At 44.5% G+C, this 14575-nt stretch overlaps 1 protein-coding gene across 5 annotated transcripts in view; it reads right to left on the bottom strand.

Moving 5' to 3' along the window:
* Positions 1-9962: 9962 nt before the first annotated feature.
* ZNF451 (zinc finger protein 451) overlaps positions 9963-14575 on the bottom strand; it is a 77910-nt gene continuing 73297 nt past the window's right edge. For 4 of the 5 annotated variants that reach the window (XM_074947870.1, XM_074947872.1, XM_074947871.1 and 1 more), the window contains exon 15: positions 9964-10820. In XM_074947870.1, coding sequence (XP_074803971.1) covers positions 10768-10820 — 53 coding nt within the window. In that variant the 3' untranslated portion in view covers positions 9964-10767. Of the gene's footprint in view, positions 10821-14575 lie in introns of all 5 variants that reach the window. The other variant, XM_074947874.1, reaches the window with a different exon arrangement.

Here is a 14575-nt window from a genome sequence, read left to right as displayed (position 1 = left end):
TTGGACAGTATTCTTTTCTCTCAGGTTCTTAAGTCCAGCAACCAAAAGTCCCTTTAACATGCCTGTCCCTTCTGTGCACCCCACTCACAGTTACTGTCCTCGGTCAGCACAGAACCAAACTTAAGAGGTGCATCTGCAGAGTTCACCTCCCACCCTGGGTGGAGAGGTGTACCAAGGCACCTTATTCACTCTGCTACCCTGGCACTCGGTCCCCGCTCCTCTTTGCCAGCGACCAGATTGACACTCCATGCCTCTTTGCCAGCCGCCCTGCTGGTCAAAGGCCAATTACCACACCTCTCTGTGGGGCTCTGCTCCAGTCCTCTCTGCCAGCCGATTGCCAACCCATCAGAACGTCTTCAGGTCCCGCCACTTAACACAGCTCTCAGTGATTTCAGCTGTTAGTAGAGGAGCCTCACTGCTGGTGCAGTGCACACTACTCAGTCTCTTGTATTAGAGACACTATCCCAAAGCAGGTCTAATGCTTAGACCTAGATATCAGAGATTTCAGCTCTGCAGTGTGTAATAAAACTCTCAATTGAATCTAACTTAGCTCTTTTATTATGCAGTGGAAAGAGGAAAAATCAGATTACATCTAAAACCCTGACGCTGGCATCTCTCCCTGTGGCTTTTGGAACCCATGTCCCCTACCTAGCAAGTGCTATTTAGTTGAGGATAAGTCTCTCAATCAGGGTATGCCAAGTACAATTCTGTTGCCCTTGATTCACATAACAAAGATAACAGCCCTTTATTACTCCTGCCCCAATAACAAGGAGACAGGATCCAACACCAGCCAAAAGTGATAATTTTGGCAAGCAATCCCATCATGCTAATGAGCACCTAGGTGTGCCCATGCAAATGAGATCAGCTCCTTAAGTCCTCTTCCACAACTCATTACTAGATGTCAGGGGAGAGCTCATTCAGACTCTGTATCAAGCCCATAGGTGCTGAGGCTATGAACTGCCAAGCCTAGAGATGCTGGGGCTTAGCCCTGGTAAGCCCTGGCACAAATTAAGCACTGGAGCAAACTGGTCCCTCTGCTGGTGTGTGTGGGGTGGGGGAGCGTAATGAGCCAGACTCAAGGCACTGGCACACAGGGAGAAGACTGTCCCATATTCCCTAGTCCTGGAGGATCCCTCCAACCATACACACCAACTCCCTGGGTGCTCCAGGGCTGGAGAACCCACGGGGAAAAAATGGTGGGTGCGCTGCACCGACCGGCAGCCAAGTGCCCCACCCCCCACCGCCCCATCTCACCTCACCTCCACTTCCTTCCCTGAGTGCGTCGCTTCCCCACTTCTCCTCCCAGCGCTTGCCACCGCAAAACAGCTGTTTCGTGGCGTAACAAGCTTTGGGAGGGAGAGGGGAGAAGCGGGGACGCGGCACAGTCAGGGGAGGAGGTGGGGAAGAGGCGGGGCTGGGGCAGGGATTTGGGGAAGGGGTTGGAATAGGGGCAGGGAAGGGGTGGAGTTGGGGCGGGGACTTTGGGGAAGGGGTTGGAATGGGAGTGGGGCAGGGGTGGAGTCAAGGTGGGGCTGGGGGAAGGGGGGTTGAGCACCCACTGGCGCCTGTAAAAGTCGGCGCCTATGCCTCCAACCCCCAAAAGGGACAATACATTTTACCCCCTGTGAAAGCAGCAGTTTCCACTTTGAGTCCTGTCTGCAGCAGAAACATAGAGCTCACTATCCTCTGCAGTTACTGCTCCAGGAAAGGGTGGGAAGCAAAGTGTCTGGTGATTATTACTAAGGTGAAGGAAGCATATCTCTGTCTGCTCAGATGAAGTTCTTTCTGCCATTGCAGGTACCTCTTTGTCCAGCTAGTGTTAGGCCTGACTCTGACACATCTTAATGTGACTCTTGCTGCTTACCCTACAAAAATGCTCTCTGCACTAAGCACTTCAGATCCTCTTAGCTCCCTCCCAAGGCCCAGAGGTGGCCAGGCCAAGTTGACACAGCACATTGCCAAAGGAGGAGGCTGCTGCCTCCCCTGCAGCACCAGCCAGCCCCTCCTCAGTGACCCACTGGGACAAACTCCCCTGAGAAATGAGCCAGAGTCACCCCACCACCTCTGTCCCCAAAGGAGATGGGACAGAGACTCACCTCACTTCCCCAGAAACTCTCTTTCCCGTAGCTTCAGTGCAGAAACTTCTCAACTCTGCTCTTGCTATCTCTACTCACCTCCATGCCTGAAGCAGCAAGAACCTGATACCAAATGGCCAAATCCTGGTCCCACTGAAGTCAGTGGGAACTTGCTCATGGACTTCTGGTGGACCAGAATTTGATGCAGAGTAGTATAAGGCTTTTAGTGACATCCTTAAAACCTTTGCTGCTTGTGTTGGGCTGAGTCAGGACTAGAGAGGGGAGCTATCTTCACAATAACATACTGGCCTTCCCAGACCAATTTTAAATTATTTAACAAGGACCTGAATGAGTTATGGAGATAAAAAAAAAGCCCTGCCAAAAGGAGAAACAAGATCAGGCATCTGAATGAGCAGAGGAGAAATAAGGGAGCGGGGGTGGGGGGAGACTTTAAAAACCTCAAATTCTGATGCAAGAGAGGAAGCTTGGAGGGAGAAGAAGAAAGAAAAAAAAGCACCAGTTTGGTGCCAACCAAGAAACAACCTCAAACTGTACTCCAGAAATAGACTTTATACTGGCTTGAAGCACTTTTACTGACATAAGTCTTTCTGATTCTAATTCTTAAGGGTCATGTCACCCTGTTAGTTAGCCACAAAGGAGAAGCATTATAATTACTAAATATTTCAGTCCAAGGGCCTGGGAAAGCCACCATCCTTAAAGAAGCTATTATGTAGTAGCATTCATAGTTTGGTAGATTGGGAGCCAAGGATCCTGAGTCCTACTCCCAGCTACACCACTGGTAAACTCTGAGACTTTGATTTAACTTCTGTGAGTTTCCCCATCTGTAAAGTGTGGGGACTCCAAAATGCTTATCTACTTCACAGAGACAGTGTGGATTAATATTTGTAAGTCATAAGAAGATAAGAACAGCCATACTAGGTCAGACCAAAGGTCCACCTAGCCCAGTATCCTGTCTTCTGACAGTGGCCAATGTCAGGTGCCCCAGAGGGAATGAACAGAACAGGTAATCATCAAATGATCCATCCCATCGTCCATTCCCAGCTTCTGGCAAACAGAGGCTAGAGCCACCATCCCTGCCTATCCTGACTAATAGCCATTGATGGACCTATCCTCTATGAATTTATCTAGTTCTTTTTTGAACCCTGTTATAGTTGTGGCCTTCACAACATCCTCTGGCAAAGAGTTCCACAGGTTGACCATGTGTTGTGTGAAGAAATACTTTCTTTGGTGTGTTTTAAACCTGCTGCCTATTATTACACCATACACCACAAAGCCACAATTAGGCTCCACTGCAGCACTTACATGACAGGTGGCAGCTGAAGTGGGCAGGAGTCAGGGAAAACCACTTGTGGTAAATTAATATTGACTAAGGAAACTAACTTCCAAAGACCAGTTTGTACACTTGGGTTCCTACAGTAACAGTGGTGCTGGTAGCTCAAGCCACGTGCAGGGCTCATTTGCCATCACTTTGTGTCTATGGACTATCTAGGGCAACAAGGGCTTGAAAACAAAGCTATCAGTAGGGGAACCCATCTAATCATTACTAAAAGCAGATTTGGGCAGATACTACTTAGCATTCCCTGCCAGACCAACTTTTGGCATTCAATCAATGGGTCTTGTGTTGCACATGGCTGGTGTTTTCAGTATTCACAGTAGAATGAGCCAAAATAACTGTTCTCTCAGGCTTGTCCTTTCAGAAAGACATCATGTCCCAAGCTGTCTTGATTTAAAGTAAAATTATTGAGACATTTCTTTCACTACTTTTTGTCCTATGTTAAACTAATTGTGCTAGTTTTCTATATACAACAGGACCACTAAGACTCTTTGTCTCCTTCTTTTCTGCTACTTACTTACTGAGATTTGTACTAACTAAATAAAAGAGCGCTCATCCCAGGTGGTAGGTGCCTTTGACACACACACTTAAAATACAACTCATACATAAAGTCAGCAATTAATTCTCTGAGAGTATACTCTGGCAGAGTAAAAATAACCACAATCTCCACCAAATCCTTGTTGGAGTGCTCACTGGTCTCCCAACTCCCTACTAGTCACCTACCCTAAAGGTTAAAATCCAACTGTTGCAGACTAGGGTCAAGGGGAGTGGCGAGTTCCACAGTTGTGTGGCTGTAGCAGTAAATACCAGCAACTCTTTTTTCTTTTTATACCAATAGAATTTCAGCTCAGATGCCTGCTCTGATCACAGCAGTGGCCTTGGCTCATGAGGAAAGAGGCAGTATCTCAGTTGTCCCAAGTCCTATAGTCCTTTATATGACAAACCAACCTTAAAATCAGTCCAAAAACCAACTGTTCAGATCATAGAGCACAGGTTCTATATGTTCAACAAAATGACATGCTGAGTAACAATTGAGCTGCTGAATTCTGCACCAGCTGCATTTGCCAGATAGATTTAAGATGCAGGCCCAAGTACAGTGCATTGCAGAACTCCACGGAAACTTGCAGAGGGTATTTTTACACCCTCTTTATTGTTTTTCCTACCTCTTTTGTTATTTTGACATTCTCCTTCTGTCTACTGAGAATGTAAGTTACACTCATTTTGCACAGATACGGATTAAGAACATAAGAATGGCCATACTGAGTGAGACCATTGGTCCCTTTAGCCCAGTATCCTGTCTTCCAACAGTAGCCAATACCAGGCACTTAAGAAAGAATGAACAGAACAGGCAATTGTCAAGTGATCCATCCCGTCGTCCACTCCAAGCTTCTGGCAAGCAGAGTCTAAAGACATTCAGAACATGGGGTTGCATCCCTGTCCATCTTGGCTAATCACCACTGATGTACCTATTTTCCATGAACTTATCTAGTTCTTTTTTGAACCCTGTTACAGTTTTGGCCTTCACACCATCCCCTGGCAATGAGTTCCATGGATTGACTGTGTGTTGTGTGAAGTAGTACTTCCTTTTGTTTGTTTTAAACCTGCTGCCTATTAATTTGAGTGACCCCAGGTGGTTGTGTTATGTGAAAGAGTAAACAACAATTCCTTATTCACTTTTCAGAATGACAAATAAACTAACATTTATTTAAGCATAAGCTTTTGTGGGTAAAACCCCCCACTACTTCAGATGCATCTGAAGAAGTGGGTTTTTTACCCACAAAAGCTTATGCTCAAATAAATCTGTTAGTCTTTAGGGTGCCACCGGACTCCTTATTCTGAAAACTGACCATTTATTCCTACCCTTTGTTTCCGATCTTTTAACCAGTTACCAATCCATGAGAGAACCTTCCCTCCTATCCCATGACTGCTTACTTTGCTTAAGAACTTTTGGTAAGGGGACCTATCAAAGGCTTTCTGAAAGTCCAAGTACATTACATTCACTGGATCACTCTTATCCACATTTGTAACCCCCTCAAAGAATTCTAGTAGATGGGTGAGGCATGATTTCCCTTTACAAAAGCCATGCTGACTCTTACCCAACAAATCATGTTTATCTATCTATGTGTCTGATAATTCTGTTCTTTACTATAGTTTCAGCCAATTTGCCAGGTACTGAAGTTCAGTTAATAATCTAATTGGCAGGATTGCCTCTGCAGACTTTTTAAAAATTGGTGTCACATTAGATAGCACTATGTAACCTATCATTTAAATCTGCTTCTGTACCTGATGACTGGAGGCTGTTAGTAGTTCTGCATTTTCATATTTGATTTCCTTCAGAACTGTTGGATGAATACCATCTGGTCCTGGTGACTTATTACTGTTTATCAATTTGTTCCAAAACCTCCTCTATTGACACCTCAATATGGGACAATTCCTCAGATGTGTCACCTAAACAGAACGGCCCAAGCATGGGAATCTCCCTCACAGCCTCTGCAATGAAGACTGACGCAAAGAATTCATTTAGTTTTTCTGCACTGGCAATGACCTTATCTTCTTTGAGTGCTCTCTTATTGTCCATAGATTGCCAAACTAGTACAAAACACAACATTTTCTCACCCCTTCACCACTGGATCTTACCAGGATGTTATAACTGAATTTTAATTTCTGCAAGAAATATTTAAGAAAACTAGAATCAGTTCAAAGATGCCAAGGATAAGTAGATAAGGTAGATTAAGAACAGACTCTCTTGATTAACTTAGAGCTTGTCTATATGAAGTTAGTTCGTGGCATGCTGGGATTTCAATCTACCTCGCCCTAGCATGCCACACACTGCATGTCCATGTACAGCCTGCTGACGCACCTTAGATGTTCCTTAGTGTGCTTTAACTGAGCCCAATTTGAAACAGGGCAGATCAAAGCATGCTAAGGAACTGTTAGTGCACATCAGCAAGGTCCACACCAATAGTTACTGCACAGCCCGCTTCTGGGGGGTAGAATTGCGGTTAAAACACAGTAGCTATTCATGTAGAGAAGCTCTTAGTGAAAAAGAGCCTTTGTGTCAGGTTCAGCTCCATCTGTTTTGTTTCTATGTTAAATGAATTGTAAAACAGAGATAGCAGTTATTGTAAATATCTCTCAGATAGCATGCAAGGGTGATGGAAGACTTTCCTTTTATGAAAGAAAGTATGTTGTGACCTCATTAGTTCTGTAAACTTAACCATATTTGGTAAAGATTAGAAGGGCCTACATGTCGCACAGTATTTACCACATAGAGCCATCTATAGGGATTTCCTCAGACTCCAAAAGGATCTGACCCCTATAAGTAGCTATAGTACTTATTTCTGAGCATTAAGAAGTTGTTACAAATAACCCTGTTTGTTACCTAGTCTACACAGCTATTACATATGAGACAAATAATTCACAGTTAAAAAAAATCCACAGAGGAGAGGCAGTGATCTTAGTTTAACCTTTACAAAAGCAGCCAGAAAGGGATCAAGCTTTAGTGGCCATAACAAGTTTCATAACAATTATTATAACTTATTTCTTATCTTCTCTTTGCACCTGGCAGACAGAGAAATGCGTATGACCAAAGAAAAGTGTGCCACAAACAAAAATTGAGCATCAAAAGGTAAAGAACCAGTGGCAGGGATTTTAAAGTCATAGAACTAAGTTAATACTCACCAGACCAAATGTAGGTTTGCAAAACATCTGGAGTCACTAAATTCTTTTGGACATTATATACCATATCTATTCAAATGCTGTACCAACATTCAATTGGAAGGCAGAGAACACCTATTTGAATGTTACAACATTAAAATGAAAGGTAGGAATTGGCAAGGCAGAGTGGGGCAGTTTTTCCTTTTAAATAGTTATGTGAAAAAGCAAACAAAAGGACTTATTACAAGTATTCTGAGGGGGTGAGAAATGAATTCTAACAATCTTGTAAGTAAATGTCTAATGAACAAGTCACTTGTACTGCTTTATGTTACAAAGGGAAAGGGGCAGTCAAAATTCTTTCACCACATGAATTGCCACCACAATTGCAGATCCAGACCCTTCAATGCTGGGTGTCCGCATTGAGTCTGAGTCAGCTACCTAAGATTTATCAAACAATCTACTAGAAGCAATAAATTCTGAATCAGGTAGATTACAGAACACCTTGTTCTGATTGAAGAATAAAGCAGAGTCCCTTGATATGAAAGTGAATAATCTGGACACACACATTTTGTTGTTTTGAGACAACATACTTGTGAGGATGGAAGAGCTGGAAGATTATGCTGAAGGATGCAGTAACTGAGAAAGCTTTGGAGTGAGGCAGGCAGTCGAGAACTGTTTAGTGATCTTGGAAACCATGGGAAGAAATCAGGATAGCCATACTTCTTGACATTCTTTATAACATACATGGCTGCCCTAATTATTAGAGCCTAATTGACTAGGTAGAGAATAGAACCACATGTAGCTAATGAGAGGAAAGACTGTCCCGTGGTTAGGACACTAGCCTAGGAGTTGACACAAGAGGGTTCAATTGCCAACTATACTACAGATATTCTGTGTGACCCTGGGCAAGTCACTTAACCTTTTTGTGTCTTAGGTCCCATCTGTAAAATGGGGATAATAGCGCTTACCTACTCATAGGCAAACAGGTATAGTCAGTCTTTATATTTCCTGCAGCATTTGCTGGTGTGAGGGATAAAGAATGCAAGTTGGCAGCTGCTCAGAAACCAAGGTACCCGACTCTAGAGGGGAATAAACAGCTTATGTACTTAGGCTTACCCATCGCTACGGCCCAGAAGAACAAAGTGCATCAGGTGAAGTAAGCTTTCATAATACTCCTCTATACAGTATACTCCCATGTATCTGAAACCCAAATGTACCAAATATCCGAATCCCTTCCTTGTCCCAAGTGTATCTCATGCTGGGGGAAAAGGAAGGGATACAGATAACATGAAACTTTGGACAACAGGGCAGAGACCCCAGGCCAGGAATTGGAGGAGGAAGAGGACAAGCCCCTGGACGTAGGGGAGGCCACCCTGCTGCTGAATGACTCCTACAGCAGTACAGGAAGCCTCTGCAGTCCTGCTGTCACAGAAGTGTGAGAGGAGGCCATTACAGCAGAGCTGCAGAGGGCTCCCTGTGCTGCCAATCCCCACAGATGCAATGTACAGAGAAGGCTATAATCCTGGTGGCGCACAGCGGAGTCCTGTTCAGGGGTCTCTCTTTTGGCCCACATGGATGAGGTGTCACCGGCCCTGCAGCAGTGCAGGGAGCCCTCTGCAGCAGTGCTGTCATGGGACTGAGTGAATGGGGCAGAGCAGACACCCCAGCCAGGAATGCAAGAAGGATGATGAATCCCTGGCCAGGGGAGAGGCTTCCCGCTGCTGAATGTCTCCTACCCCGTTGGTACTCTGAACTCCCGATTATCCAAATAAAATCTATGTCCCCCATGTTATCTGGATACTCAGGAATACACTATGGTTAGAATGGGACTTTCAGCCTAAAATAATTTTACAACCCATTATCTTTTTAGTTTGAAAAGCTCTTTGGGATGAAAGACCTCCTTTGAATGTATTTTATTACGAAAGCTTGTTTAGTAAGACCATTTGTTCTTCTGGTGACTGAGTCTGGTGTTCAGGAGGTTGAAGAGCAGTGTCCTGAACCAGCTTCAAAACTCAAGTGGCACTTCCCTCAGATGGGAGCTGCAGGTGCAGATTTAAATGAGACTACAGTAAAATAAGTCTTACCTCTGCTTTCCTAGCAACAGGGCTAATGGAGTAGCAATGTTCTACTTACATTACTGTCACATTCAGAAATTTTTTTCCCCCCAACAGCAGTGAAAACCCTTTCCAAAATGTTTACCAGGATTCAAATGAGTTGCATCTTTTGGCTACTTGTATGATTGTTAAAGAGCTGTGAGATTCCTCTCTAGATACTCTAGATGAGTGGCTTCAGGTCAGCTTTATTTGCAACAGAGATATCAGATAGCAAACACTGAAGTCCATGTCACTATTTCATAGCACATTTTTGAAGTTTAAGGAATTACAGCAGTGTGTTATTTTTACTTTTTGTAAGGGTTTACATTCAGTAAAATGTTGTGTTCCTTTTTAATACATCTGGCTCATTTTTAGAGAACAGGTATTTCTGTATATGATGTACTTTAGAGTTACACCCGTTACAGACAAGCTGTCAAGTGCTTATGCAAAAATAAAATGCGGAGATGGTATTTTATTTCACTAAACTTTCCTTCATCTCCATCTACAATCAACAGAAGCGAGATAAACTGGGTAAAGCCAGCTGGCATGCACAGGTATTTTTTTGTGGAGGAAAGGGGATCGAAAAGCTTGAGAAGGGAAAGGTAGAGGCATTTCTCTTAAAAAATTAAGGACAGCATACAAAAACAGTAATGTTTTTAATTATTGTCAAATATTGAAACACCACCTCTTTAAAAAACCAACAAATGCATATTATAAAGAGGATGGAATACAGGAAGGACTTGCCTGCTTAAATTATTTCACTTGTACCTCACACCAAGAAGGATTTTGAAAACAAACAATTTTTGCTTCAGTGTTTTTATTTACAAACTTTGCTTCAGCCTTAAACAAGACAGGGTATTCAGCTGATGAGATTTTTAAACCAACAGGAATAACAAGCTCTCATACTCAAATTAAAATATGCACACTCCTAAAAAATAAAAGTAAAGATAGCAGTAAACAACTGTACATTCTAGGAAACCGACCCTGCAATTTACAACTTGTGGGCATACCTCTGTGCTCATGTGGAGTAAAGCTTTGTGTAGGCATAGGGGTGAGCCCATGAATCGTAAATTGCAGGCCTGGAGACTAAGCTTCTCTTTATAAAATTAGCAGTAAGGCAAGGTGGTCTGAGATTAACTGAGGTTTACTATTTTTATCTGTTGCAAAGGGTACACTGAAAAAGTAAAATGAGACAATGACATTTTTACAATGGAAGAATTAAATGAACGACCCTTTAAAGACACCACAACATGTACAGGATCAACCTACCTCAAGTTACATGACTAGATCAGAAGAAGAATTGAGCTTAAAGTTAGTCATGAATCATTAGAAAAGGAATGTGTAACGCTTCTAACAATTTATTTTCCTTTGTCATATACAGAATGTTGCAACACATACATCCATAAGCTCCATTTGTCAATTTAGTTGCATTACACAATCAGCAACATATTAATTACAAGTTTAACCATTAAAGGAATAAGCACATTTTTAAAGCAGTATTTTCTGACCCTTTGTTAAAGGATGAACAAGCTTCCGCTTCTGTAAGCAGCTTTGATAGCATGCTATTTGCATACAGGAGTATCTTCATTTACATTTCCTCCAGGCTTCTTTTGATAGCTTCTTGTAATTCCACATCTTCCTCTAAGTAAAAAAGATTAGAGTTTCAAATTGTGGTTAGCAACCAACAAATAATGTACATACTCTATGCAACTGAGGAGTAGTTACATCTTTAAAATTGTTGTGTTCAACCATTGTCAATCAAGGATAGAGTACAAAAAGGTGAGCAAGCTAGAAGATACATCATTTTCTTGTTATGCCTCATGCTATCTATTCATAATTCCAAAATATGAAAACAGCCTTTCACTGGATCAAACTAATCCTCATGTCAGGACATCTTTGGTTCAGGTGACAAGTACAAATATAACTATCTAGGTATTTGTTATAAATCATAGAATCATAGAATAACAGAGTTGGAAGGGACCTCTGGAGGCCATATAGTCCAACCCCCTGCCCAGAGCAGGACCAATCCCAACTAAATCATCCCAGCCAGGGCTTTGTCAAGCCTGACCTCAAAAACTTCCAAAGAAGGGGATTCCACCACCTCCCTAGGTAATGCATTCCAGTGTTTCACCACGCTCCTAGTGAAAAAGTTTTTCCTAATATCCAACCTAAATCTCCCCCACTGCAACTTGAGACCATTACTCCTTGTCCTGTCATCTGCTATCACTGAGAATAGTCTAGATCCATCCTCTTTGGATCTACCTTTCAGGTAGTTAAAAGCAGTTATCAAATCCCCCCTCATTCTTCTCTTCCGTAGACTAAACAATCCTCAGCCTCTCCTCATAAGTCATGTGTTCCAGACCCCTAATCATTTTTGTTGCCCTTTGCTGGACTCTCTCCAATTTCTCCACATCCTTCTTGTAGTGTGGGGCCCAAAACTGGACACAGTACTCCAGATGAGGACTCACCAATGTCAAATAGAGGGGAACGATCACATCCCTCGATCTGCTGGCAATGCCCCTACTTATACACCCCAAAATGCCACTGGCCTTCTTGGCAACAAGGGCACACTGTTGACTCATATCCAACTTCTCGTCCACTTTCACCCCTAGGTCCTTCTCTGCAGAACTGCTGCCTAGCCATTCGGTCCCTAGTCTGTAGCGGAGCATTGGATTCTTCCGTCCTAAGTGCAGGACTCTGCACTTGTTCTTGTTGAACCTCATCAGATTTTTTTTGGCCCAATCCTCCAATTTGTCTAGGTCCCTCTGTATCCTATCTCTACCCTCCAGCGTATCTACCATTCCTCCCAGTTTAGTGTCATCCGCAAACTTGCTGAGGGTGCAATCCACACCATCCTCCAGATCATTAATGAAGATAGATACCAGACAAAGTGTATAGAGAGGAAACTAAAAAGGAAATATTGTTTTTAAAATTTAAAGTTCCATAAAATAGACAAGCTTTGATATGGTTCAGCCCAGTTCTTAGTCAACAAGTATTGTAATCGCAAGACATATAATCTAAGTTGGCACCATTGTTACAAGCCTCATTAGAGAGGCACAGGGATGAGTGGGGATGGAGACTGAACTAACTCTCTTGCTCCTAATGTAGTTCATCCAAATCCATCTCAGAACTTAACCACATTGGCAGGGTGAGAATGAGAATGAGAAAAAATGAGAATGAGAAAAAAAATGGTTACCCACCTTTTTCACAACTACTGTTCTTCGAGATGTTGTTGCTCATGTCCATTCCATTCTAGGTGTGCGCGCGCCCACATGCACCATCGTTGGAGATTTTTGCCTTAACGGTATCCATAGGGCCAGCTGTGGCACCCCCTTGAGCGCCGCGCTCATGCGTCAGTATATCAGGCGCTGCCAGCCCTACGGCCTCTCAGTGCCTTCTTGCCGACAACCCCAACAGAGGGGCAGGAGGGCAGGTAATGGAATGGACATGAGCAGCACATCTCAAAGAACAACAGTTACAAAACGGGTGGGTAACCGTTTTTTCCTTCTGCAAGTGCTTGCTCATGTTGATTCCATTCTAGGTGACTCACAAGCAGTATCAATGCAGGTGGACTCAGAGTTCACGGTCTTGCAGCTTGCAGCACTGCTCTGCCAAAGCCAGCATCGTCTCGAGCTTGCTGGGAAGCGCATAATGAGACATGAGCATGTGGACAGATGACCAAGTAGCAGCCCTGCAGATCTCTTGGATTGGTATCCGTGCCAGGAAGGCCGCTGACAATGCTTGTGCCCTACCCGAGTGTGCAATCACAATCGCCGGCGGAGGCATTTTCGCCAGCTCACAGTAGTAGCGAATGCAGACCGTGATCCAGGATGAAATCCTCTGAGCAGACACTGGGTGACCTTTCATTTTGTCTGCCACCGCAACAAACAACTGCGTTGATTTAGGGAACGGCTTTGTTCTATCTATGTAGAAGACCAGCACCCTCCTGATGTCCAGGGTGTGTAGCCTGCGCTCCTCATCTGATACATGAGGCTTTGGAAAGAAGACTGGTAAGTATATGTCCTGGCCAGTACAAAACTGGGAAATGACCTTGGACAGAAATGCTGGGTGCAGCCACAGCTGGATCTTATCCTTGTAGAAGACCATATAGGGAGGCTCCGAAGTAAGCACCCTGATTTCAGACACCTTGTGGGCTGATGTTATTGCGACCAGGAACAAGACGTTCCAGGAGAGAAGCAGAAGAGAGCAGGAAGCCAGAGGCTCAAAGGGAGAGACCTCATGAGCCTCAACAGCATGACATTCAGGTACGGGGGGGGGGGGGGGGGGGATGGGATCCCAGACGTGCGTGTAGAAATGCTCCAGACCTTTCAAAAAACATCATGTTGTGAGCAAAGATAGACCTGCCTTGGAATGGAGGATGGAAAGCCGAGATAGCAGCCAGGTGGACCTTGATCCATGACAGGGACAAACCTTGGAATTTTAGGTGCAGCAGATAATCCAGGATCTCCTGCTCGCCCTGAATATGCCATTCCAAGGCCCAAAACATGAATCTTTTCCATTTGGCCAAGTAAGTTGCTCTGGTGGAGGGTTTCCTGCTACTCAGCAAGACCTGCTGGACACAGGCCGAGCAGGCCCATTTGTCCGTGCTTAGCCATGCAGTAGCCAAGCTGTCAAGTGCAGTGCTGCCAGGTTCAGATGTAAAAGACTGCTGTTGTTCTGTGACAGCAGATCCAGCCAGAGGGGCAGCTGGAGCAGGGCGGCTACCGAAAGGCTCAACGTGATGAACCAGTGCTGGTTAGGCCACGTGGGGGCTATAAGAATAACTCTTGCCCTATCTTGCTTGATCTTCACCAGGACCCTGTGAATCAACAGCACTGGCGGGAAGGAGTACATCAGTGCCCCCGACGTCTGACAAGGACCTTGTGTCCATTTCCCAGATCTAAGAGAACACGTTGCATTTTCTGTTCTGTCTGGACGCAAGCAGGTCCACCTGGAGAATCCCCCATCTCTGGAAGTTTATGCTGACCACCTCCAAATGGAGCAACCACTCATGGCGAGATGAGAAAGTCCTGCTGAGGTGATCTGCCAGCACATTCCTGGTTCCAGGCAGGTGTGCAGCTATCAGATGAATGGCATGCCGCACACAAAAATCCCAAAGGCAGAGAGCTTCTTAACAAAGGGCCGAAGACCTGGCACCACCCTGTCTGTTGATGTAATACAGTGGCAGTGTTGTCCGTCAGGAGCTGCACCACCCTGCCCTTCAGATGGCGCAAGAAAGCCTGGCAGGCCAAGTGAACTGCTCTGAGCAACCTGACACTGACATGGAGAGCCAGATCGTCCTGCAACCAGTGGCCCTGGGTGCTCAGCTCACCCAGAGGGGCTACCCAGCCCAGGTCCAAAGCATCGGAGACCAGGGTCAGGGACAGGGTTGCGAA

The sequence above is a fragment of the Natator depressus genome, chromosome 3, assembly GCF_965152275.1.
Source record: "Natator depressus isolate rNatDep1 chromosome 3, rNatDep2.hap1, whole genome shotgun sequence".
Classification (NCBI taxonomy): Eukaryota; Metazoa; Chordata; order Testudines; family Cheloniidae; genus Natator; species Natator depressus.
Note: the sequence above shows the minus strand (reverse complement) of the source record. Positions and strands in the feature narration are given on the sequence as shown.